The following is a 10,716-nucleotide window of genomic DNA, read 5'->3' as shown; positions in this document are numbered from 1 at the left end:
AAAATTTCCACCCCCCTAGTAGCCGCTAGTAATACATAATCCACTAAAAAACTGATTATTTTTTTCACGAATAGGTAGGTATATAATTCAATAGGTAGGTATTTTCAAGTTTTAATATTTTATAACTAAATGGAAAAAGTTTGCATTCTTTCAATTATATTCTTTCTAAATGATTTCATTGCGATTTAACAGGAAAAGTTTTAGAATCACTAATTATGAGTTTAAATGCATTTCATGGAGCTACCTTTTCTTTTTAGTTTTAACTTTTGTCTCAACCATGACACTTTGGTTGAGCTTGGACTTCCGAATTAGCGGGAAGTTCACGAGATCAGTTGGTGAACAGACAAAACCCCCAATACCAGGAACCATCAAGATTCAACAGCAGGTTTGAATATAGATTTATTGATGAAATTATTTCAAAAGACCTGAAATTACAAGATCAATTAATAAACAGAATAAAATATTATTCGTTATCTTAAAACTTTGAGCACTAAAAAAATCTTTTTCTTTTCTTATGGTTAAAGAATCTTTGGAAACTTTGGCTTTAAAGGAAAATTATTTGGTTTAATAAATCATTGTTAAATGCAACAATAAGGCACATAAAAATTACTAAAACATATATTAATCATAATTAAGTTTCATGCTTAGCTGGCTAAAGCCTTTTTAAAACTACATATAATCGTCCTATACACCATACTTCTTAATCAAATTAACAAATTCTACCTGAAGCTCTTATGGTTTCAAATCCCTGATATACTAGGGTAGTTCACACTCAATGAGACCAATGATAGGCCCAATTTTGTTCTCCGCAATCTTCACACTCTCATATCTCATTCAAAAGTAAAGAACGTGCGCTTCAAAATAAACAAACACTCTATGCCGCGCCACATTATGAAAGGAAAGCCCTAAAAGACGACATTTGCGCTTTGTTTTTGGTTTAATGATAAGGAATTTAATTTCGAACTTGATAAACACAAAGCTTCCTCGAAAAGAGGTTAAGACACACCCCCCGTTTGAAAGTCAAATTAACTTCCTTAACGAGATTCAAGGTTTTTTTCGCGCTGAGCACTAGCAACATTTCTCACTAAACTCAACTCACCATAATCACATGAGAATGGCCACATCCCGAAAACGTGACAATTTTGCTCCTAACTAAATGAAACCCCGTGAAATGCATACACAATATTATACTCCTCACTAGGACTCATAATACCTCACATTTTAGGATAGAAGGATGGGGATTGGTTTGTACCATACAACATTCTATGCACATGACAATCACAAGATCACATACACAATCCTAAAATAGATAACCCTATTAATCATGATGTTGTAAATATAACAACTATATTAAATAATAATCATTTCATAATCAATAGGTAATAAATCATTATTAATAAATCAATAAGTACCTACGAAATCAGGTTGAAATGTAAATGTAAACAATAATGGTAAAAATAAACGAAATAAATCTTAGACAAGAAAATTAAGATTTATAGGTACTTAAAACTAAATTTGTTAAGCATCAAAAAGAGTAGTAAGAAAAAATTTTTCAAAATCCTTGGGCAGAAAGTTTTTCAAACCTAATGAATAAGAACTGTAATATCTTAATCAACAAATAAAACTTTTTAATACTTAAAGATAGCAAAATAATATCTTCGTTAGAATTTTCATTGAAATTATGAAAAAAAATACCAATTTTTCTTTGTAAAAAAATATGAGACTTTAAATATGAATTTTCAATCATTCCTTGATCTGAATAAAAATGTTTTACTTGATTGAAATTCATATATAATTTTTAAAAAAATCTGCTAAAAAAAATACTTGATTTTTTTCTTAGAATAAATATCGAATCACGCAACCTCGACACATTTATTCCTTTTTGTTAAACTTTTCAGGTAAGTTTTAAAATGAATTGTACTTTTGAAAAGAAATTAAACTCAATAAAATTAAATTTGAGCATATGAAATAGAAGAATATTTAATCGCATTTCATTTGATTCTTATTTTAGGCATAAAAATAGGCATATGAAAAATGTGGCTTTTTTACTAAAAAAATCTCAATTTCCATAAAATAAGAATCAATTATTAATCATAATTTTTAACAACTGCCTGACTGATACAGCATGTTCTTCTAGGGGAGATTTATCTGTCAGTCTGAACAAGACTCTTGCCGTCTTTCTTCCATCCTCAATTCTCGTCACTCGGCCCATCCTCAAACATCTCATCAGCGGATTGGTACTCGTAACCAGAACTATATCTCCATCAGTTAGTGGCTCCGCCATCTCATCCTTCCACTTGGACATCCGTAATATCTTCGGTAGGATCTCCTGGCGGTAGGCAGTCCAAAACTGGGCAGATAAATCTTCCAACAACTTCAACCTGGAGGAAATTTGGTCCTCCGGCTTCATCGCCACATTGCACAACGGCTGGCGGTCAACATTTCCCAGCAGCTGGCCAGGGGTAATCAGCCGCCAATTCTCCACGTCGTTCGCAGCTTCAATCGTCAGTGGTCTGCTATTCATAATTTTGCTGACCTCCGCCAACAGCACCAGGAGCTCGTTGAAATTAACAGAACTATTCACCAACTTCTTGGACAGCAATCTCTTGGTTAATCCCACCATTTTCTCAGCCTGCCCAATATAATGGTGGGCTCGGGCCGGGATCTGAGACCAAGAAAACTCTACCTGGCTGCCCAACTTCTGCTCTAAAACCTTGCGAGCACCGGATAATTGTGTGCCCATGTCGCTTACTATGATCTTCGGCAGACAATGAACAGCTTCCAACTTGCGCAGGGACAACAGGATACTGCTGGTATCATACTTTTCCAAGGCATCTAACCACAACGCCCCTGAGAATCTGCAGACTACCACGAACACCCACACTTTCTTCGTTGCTGTCTGACTCCTCGTTTTGGCGGCAGCTCTCCTCGTAACCAGCGGACCCATCAGGTCGACTTGCACAGCTTCAAAAGGCCTGCTCGGGACCAACTTGTCAGGTAACACCTCCTTCATGGTAGCACGACATTCCTTAGCCCTCTCAACACTGCAGGGCCAACATTTCTTCACTTCCATGATGGCCAACCTCCTTGCCTTCACAATCCAGCACCAACGGCGGCTCTCAGCTAAAGTTCCACGGACACCAGAGTGAAGCTCAACATGCGCTTCTCTCATAAAAACAGCAGCTAACCAATTACCAGGCTCCAAAATTATTAAACCTGGCATGTCTTCAAATATCATTTTACGGCCGCCAGTAATGGCGTCAATGACTGGCTGTCCTCGACCAACCATTTTAAGAATCCTCATCTCCCTGGTCACATAATTTCCACCGGGACCAACGACAGGCCAGGTCAATGATACTTCATGCACTAATGGATTTAATGACGCATAATTGCCTTTAGCATCATTTATCCACTCATCCTCTTGGCTTCGTGACACAATGAAAAGTTCCGCCGCCGCCATAAAATTGTACAAAGACGGCTTGTACACAGAATCTGCGGCTGCTACATGACTACCAGCGGCTGTAGCCTTACCTTCTTGTCTGCTCTTTAGCTTCTTCAACCAGGTGTTCGCAACTTGCAGGACAGCTGCCATAATACGTTTGGCCTGTCCAAATGATCTCCTGTGCTTAAACCTAAAGACATCTTCAGCGGCTTCTCCGGCAACTTTCATTGAACATAACTTAACCATTTTGGTATTCAACTCCTCTGGGGGTAAAACCTGCTTGACTTCTTCGGCAGTTTTCACCGGCCACGCACTTTCATCCTGGCGCAACCATTCTGGGCCCAATCTGTACCTGGAACCTGGTCCCAAATCTGATACTTTGCAGGTGCTTCTGGTGCCCAAATCTGCAACGTTTTGCGTCCCCGGGACCCACCTCCAGTCATCCTTGTTGGTCGCAGATTGAATTTCTCCAATACGATGAGAATTAAATGTGTTCAACATAGCACTGTTGGAAACTATTTGTGATAACACACACGATGAATCAGTAAAATACATCACTCTGATAATATCAAAGGGCAGGGCATCTCTGACGGACTTTGCCAACCTTGTGGACATCTGGCACCCCATCAACTCAAGGCGTGGAATTGACTCACACTTGACCGGCGCAACTCTTGACTTGGTGGCTAGCAGAAACGTTTCAAAACCTTGTCTAGTGGGCCACCTCAAATATGCATTAGATGCATAAGCCTCTGATGACCCATCCGAAAACATCATCAAGGATGGAAGGCCAGTTGGTTCATCCGGGACCACACAACGGTCAAACTCCAATTTAGCGACCTCAGCTCTGTCCTCCAGCGACTGAACAAGTTCATCCCGTAGACTTTTTGGAATGAAATCTTGCCAGCCCAAATTCAGCAAACAGGTTTTCCGCAGGACAAGTTTAATTCTCAACAGAATAGGGCTGCAAAGCCCGATCGGGTCGAAGGTTTGGGCGGCGAACCTATGGACCATCTTCTTTGTCAGATTCTCGTCCAAGGCGTCCTGGAGGTTGTACAAATCAGCATCCTCTTTCACCTTCCTTCCCTTGACTTTACCATCTTGGTTGACTCTTGTGGCGATGGACAACACATCGGTGGCTGGCTTCCATATCAGCCCGAGAACCTTGGTATGCTGGCAATCATCTCCAGAATAAATGACTTGTTTGAAGGAAAAACTACCTTTGCCGATAATCCTGTCGGCCTCTTTCATCATCTCCTTGGCTTCTGGCTTCGATCCTGCTCCCGAAATAACGTCATCTATGAAGCTGTGCTTCTCAAGCTTGACTGCAACTGGAATCTGAGGTAACTTGAATTCCTCATCAGGGTAGGTAGGTATTTGTGGCTCCTTCCATAATTCAGGTTTGGCAACAATTTCACTACCGTTTATTTGTCCTTCTCCATACATCTCCTTGACCTCCGCTTCACTCTTTCCGCCGAACAGGCGGGACGTCAACTTCAGGGCTGTAACTGCCAAATTTCCCGCAGCTAACTCGCCGAAATTTACAACTTTGGTCAGGTAAATTTCAAGTGGACCATCTGGCGTCGGGGAAAATAAAACTCTCTTCATCTGGCTGTCGAACTCTGTGGCCAGGATGGAGTTATAAAACTTGGAGATATCCGCGGTTATTCCAACCTTGTAACCGCGGAAAAGCATCAAATGATAAAAAATCTTCTGCATTGGCGGCGGGCCTCCCAGCATTATGTTATTAAAACTGGTACCCTTGAACGTCAGAGAACTATTTGCACACAATCGCATGGGTGTGGAACTTGAATCCTCCTTGAAAGCAACCACTATTGATGAACAAGACTTAGGTCCTTCATACTGCAACTCTTCAGGCGTGGCTTTTTGGAAAACGCCTCTTCTTATGGCGTCGTTGAATACCTCCACATACATTCCATAGGTACCTTCCTTGACCATCCTGGCACGATCCTTTTCAGCAATTTTGCGGGCTAAACTTTCATTGTAGGGTAAAGTGTGAGGATCTTCAATATAAGCATATTGACCTGTCCACTTGTTGGACTGCAAGTCTAGGGTTAAACCTGCCTCAATTATCCTCTGCCTCTCACGCTGGTCCCAGGTAGTGCCGTCGGCCATAGCCTTGCACTCTTGACAAGCAGTACATCCTGGACAAAGTGCCTGCGGCTGTATGCCAAACGATTCAGACGTCAGAAAGTCTGGCAAAGTGCCTCCACTGACACTGACAGCCTTATAAGCTGACTTTTGATCTCCAGCTCCACCATCAGCACTCGTACAGATAAAACCACTACCAAAAATGGTTCGCCACAACATAGACTGGCCCACTTTCTGGTAGGTTGAAGGAAACACGTCAGGATGTGTATTTCCAATGATGATATCTAAGCCTCCACTAATATATGTAAACCTTTCTGGCGGCATTTTAAATATATCGGCGGCAGTTTCGGGGTGGACCGAGCGCATCTCGTTGGCCCCGCCGAGGGTAGGCATGACAGCTGCCTCAAACTCCCTCAGATTGCCGTCCCTATCCTTCAGATAAAACACAACATTGCGGCAGGAAGACTCACTGCCATCAGCTACAGAAATAGTTGTATATCTGCCAGTAGATTTCAGCTTCAACTTGTTGGATAACTTCTCAGACACAAGTGGCAAATTTGCCCCGGAGTCAAACATTACCGTGGCGTGGCAGGTGCCGCCGCCAGGTGCTACAACAGGAACTAACTGAAGTAAGAAGGTACAGGGGCTGGGTGCAGAACTTGACTTGTAGACTGTATTCACACCAGCACTAGCCTCATGGAGTAACCTGGAATGGTATCTGTCGCAATTATTAGTACCACAAACACCAAGCTTCTCAGATTTATTACACTTGTCAGCAGTATGGCCGTCGCACAAGCAGAGTTCACATAACTTCTTCTGCTGGACAATTTTCTTTCGGTCAACCACATCCATCTTCTTAAACGTGAGGCAACGGAAAATCGGGTGTTTCTCCTTGCAGCTCTCCACAGGACATGCACTGTTCCACTTGGAAGCCTTGCCCTTTCCAGCCTTCCCATTCTTATCGTCGCTGCGGCCAGATACTTGCGCGGCGGCAGCTCTATCACGATTTCTCTTGCCGGCGCCATTATCATAAGACATATCACCGGCCAACATGGCACCCCTGGTCCTCTCCAGCAGTTCAACAATCTTCGGGATGTTGGGTTGGTTCATGCTACCTAGCTCCATCATAATTTTGTCTCTCAAATTTTCAGGGCACTTGTCTTTAAAAATATGAATGAGAGTTAGGTGGTTGTAATCCTTAGCTGCAGAACCAACGATGGCTTCTACCTCCTGCATCATGCTCTTGAAGGTAGCAATTGCGCTAACCACGTCCACAGGTTTATCCACAGGTTTCATCTTGTTCAACTTAGTTAAAATCCTCATGAACCGGCGAGTGTTTGATAAAAACATCTGGTCAAGAAACGCCCATTGTTCATTGTGATCTCTAATCGCTGACACTTGCTTGCGTAATTCCGGGTTGGTTATCACCTTCTCCATACACAACATCAGACTTAACCTCTGGTCAGCAAATCCATAACCAGAGCATAGATCCTTAAAGACCTGTTTAAAGTTTGGGTAATCCGTGTCAGTACCGTCGAACGACGGCAATAAACTGTTGTCCCAGCGCCCATACTGCGGGTTGGAACTCCGAATATCCACAGCAGACATACTTCTGGAGAGCATGGCAGGTGTCCCACTCTCATCCAGATTAGATGAACGACGTTCCATCTCTCTAAGCCTTCGGTACATATCACGTACTTCTTGGCGCAACTCCACGGAAATTTTAAGCACTCCCATGTCCATCTTCACCTTCTCAATGACGTCGAGGTTCCTGGCGACAGTGCTTGACCTCGCGTCATCTGAATCATTGTCAAGCCAGTACAGAATTTTTGTACACTGCTCCAACGACGCATAAACTTTATCTGCAACAGTTTTCTGCTCACTAGCTTCATCCAAATCACGCTTAAACTCGCGCAGCTCACTAGTCTCCACGGCAGGTTTTAGACTTTTTATTAGGTCAGATTGGTCCTTGACCTCACTAAAAATGTCACGAATTGATTTTACATTCACATTTTCACATGAACTAAAACTTTGGCAGGCTTTTAGATTGTCATAAAACAATTTTAACTGTTCATCAAAAACTTCTAGCCTTTCACTGCCAATAGCGATAGCTCGCTCAATTTTCTGCTTTTTGGTTAGTGGCATATTGATTCACTAGGTACTTATTTCACAGAAAAAATTGTCACAGTTTATTGCATCAATAATTCACTAGATGCTATTGATCTCTTGATGAATGCTAACGCCTATTCATCAGATATTTTGAAATTGTCTCAACCATGACACTTTGGTTGAGCTTGGACTTCCGAATTAGCGGGAAGTTCACGAGATCAGTTGGTGAACAGACAAAACCCCCAATACCAGGAACCATCAAGATTCAACAGCAGGTTTGAATATAGATTTATTGATGAAATTATTTCAAAAGACCTGAAATTACAAGATCAATTAATAAACAGAATAAAATATTATTCGTTATCTTAAAACTTTGAGCACTAAAAAAATCTTTTTCTTTTCTTATGGTTAAAGAATCTTTGGAAACTTTGGCTTTAAAGGAAAATTATTTGGTTTAATAAATCATTGTTAAATGCAACAATAAGGCACATAAAAATTACTAAAACATATATTAATCATAATTAAGTTTCATGCTTAGCTGGCTAAAGCCTTTTTAAAACTACATATAATCGTCCTATACACCATACTTCTTAATCAAATTAACAAATTCTACCTGAAGCTCTTATGGTTTCAAATCCCTGATATACTAGGGTAGTTCACACTCAATGAGACCAATGATAGGCCCAATTTTGTTCTCCGCAATCTTCACACTCTCATATCTCATTCAAAAGTAAAGAACGTGCGCTTCAAAATAAACAAACACTCTATGCCGCGCCACATTATGAAAGGAAAGCCCTAAAAGACGACATTTGCGCTTTGTTTTTGGTTTAATGATAAGGAATTTAATTTCGAACTTGATAAACACAAAGCTTCCTCGAAAAGAGGTTAAGACAACTTTAAACTCGAAATGTTTATTGTTTAATCATTTTGAAATGTTTTGGAACCTTTAATGTTGAATTAAAAAAGATAAGTAGTTATCTATTTAACCATTTTGTATTTTTTAATCGTGAACAGTTATTTCTACTTATATATTACCTAAGGTTTATTTTTATTATCATGTTTTATATTTTAGATTTATCTTAAAATGCAATGTTTTTAGAAATTAAAGATGATACCAAATCATATATCTAAGGGTAAAAATCATAAAGTTGACTTTTTGATAAATTACAACAAGGTAAACTTTAGTTTCATGTTAGATATTTATTAGGTTAAATCACTTAAAGTAGATTGCAATTGCCACATTAGATTCAGACTAGATTAAACTAATGTCACATATTTGATACTTGTAACTCATGCCATAAAACTCTTTAAACAAATTCCATTCCTAGATAAAGACGTTTGCATTAAAACTTATTGGGTTCAGCAGCTGTGTAAATCGTAAGTTACTAAAAAAAAATTACTTTTTTTATTTCAGAAATTCGAGTCTTGTATGTGAAAACTTGAGATCCATTGTGCGTGTCCTACGATCTACAAATAAGAGATAATCGGTATTGAAGATACTTTGATAACATCTACACTAACAGCAGCCATGGATTCATGCCCTAAAACACTTCTTGGTACACTTCAGGAAAAAATCACTGATGAACTTTCATACACACTTCACGATAAACCCCAAGAAATACTTCCTGATACAGTTCAAGATACTGATACAATTGAAGAAATATTTTGTGAAACACTCCCTGAAAAACTTCCTGATGATATGTCTAAAAATTTACATGAAAGCTTGTCTCATTCAGTTTTTGATAAACCTACAAATTCATTTCCTTGTGGTATGTGTGATAGAAGCTTTGCATATGAACAAAATAGAAATAAACACATGTCAAGTCATACTAGTATTACTAAGAATACTTCACATCCATGTGGATTATGTGAGAAGGTATTTACATGTACACAAAGTAGAGATAGACATATGTTAATACATAATAAGAAAAAGAAATTTTCATGTGATATATGCGGTAAACTCTTTTTATATGCACAAACAAGAGAGACTCACATGTTAACTCATACCAAAGAAAAGCCTTTTTCATGCGACATCTGTGGAAAATCATTTTCACAGGCAGGCAACAGAGATAAACATATTAAAACACACACAGGTGATAAGCCATACTCTTGTGATACATGTGGTAAAGCATTTATACAATCTAGTACTAGAGATTTGCACTCTAAAACTCATACAGGCGAAAGGTCGTACCGTTGTGATATTTGTGGGAAATGGTTTACTCGGCCGGACGTAAGAAATGCGCACAAAAGAATACACAACGGAGAAAGGCCCTATTCATGTGAAGAGTGTGGGAAAACATTTACGTGCAAGGGTAATAAGGATAAACATATGAAAAAACATACAGGTGTAAAACCATTTTCATGTGATTTTTGTGGTAAACTTTTTGCATGCTCTAGTAATAGGGATAAACATGTAAAAGCGCATACAGAAGAGAATGATGATGAAAAACCTTACACTTGTGAATATTGCAATAAGCAGTTTTCTCAGTACGGAAATTTTGTTCGCCATAAGAAAATACATACAGAGAAAATATACGCTTGTAATTTATGTAATACATCATTCTATTCTTCCACGGCCTTGTCAACTCACAACAAAACTTTAAGGCATCAACAAAAGTTAAAATCTGTAAAGAAGAAAGCTGTTGATTTTGTTGATTGTTGCGAAGATGATGATTTGAAACCAGAAATGAAAGAAGAGGAGATTGATGATAATGATTTTGTATTTGTGAAGACAGGAATTGAGAGTGATGAAGAAATGATAAAACAGGAATTAGAAGAGAAAGGTGTAATTGAGGAAAATGAGCATTACCTTATTAAACAGGATTCTAAAGAAGAAACAATTAAACAGGAAATTTAAAAAGAATCATAGAGTTATGGGTTTCCTTCTAAAATGCTAGTTTATTTTATTCATGATTATTTAATTTGGAATTATCTTATTTTATAATTACCTACAAATAAACTAAGTATATTATTATTCAGTCAATAGTTTTTAAATTATTTTATTATTGCTAGATATTTTCTAATTTTACATTTTAGAATTTTACCAGTATCAAATC

General features: G+C 38.8%; 1 protein-coding gene and 1 long non-coding RNA gene across 2 annotated transcripts; one reads left to right on the top strand and one right to left on the bottom strand.

Moving 5' to 3' along the window:
• Positions 1-386: 386 nt before the first annotated feature.
• On the bottom strand, positions 387-8,390 carry LOC145317522 (uncharacterized). The gene is made up of 2 exons (XM_080158637.1): positions 8,274-8,390; positions 387-7,975 (listed from the first exon to the last, which is right to left on the bottom strand). Exon 2 carries the CDS (start codon positions 7,694-7,696, stop codon positions 2,081-2,083), a length of 5,616 nt encoding a protein of 1,871 aa, XP_080014763.1. The 5' UTR covers positions 7,697-7,975; positions 8,274-8,390; the 3' UTR covers positions 387-2,080.
• Positions 8,391-8,730: 340 nt separating this feature from the next.
• LOC145317528 (uncharacterized) lies at positions 8,731-9,279 on the top strand. The gene is made up of 2 exons (XR_013879018.1): positions 8,731-8,834; positions 9,075-9,279. It is a non-coding gene; the product is annotated as an uncharacterized LOC145317528 (long non-coding RNA).
• The last annotated feature ends 1,437 nt before the right edge of the window (positions 9,280-10,716 follow it).

The sequence above is a fragment of the Acartia tonsa genome, chromosome 1 (assembly GCF_053477335.1).
Source record: "Acartia tonsa isolate MP-2025a chromosome 1, ASM5347733v1, whole genome shotgun sequence".
In the NCBI taxonomy this organism is placed as follows: domain Eukaryota; kingdom Metazoa; phylum Arthropoda; class Copepoda; order Calanoida; family Acartiidae; genus Acartia; species Acartia tonsa.
This window is presented reverse-complemented; position numbering and strand designations above follow the sequence as displayed.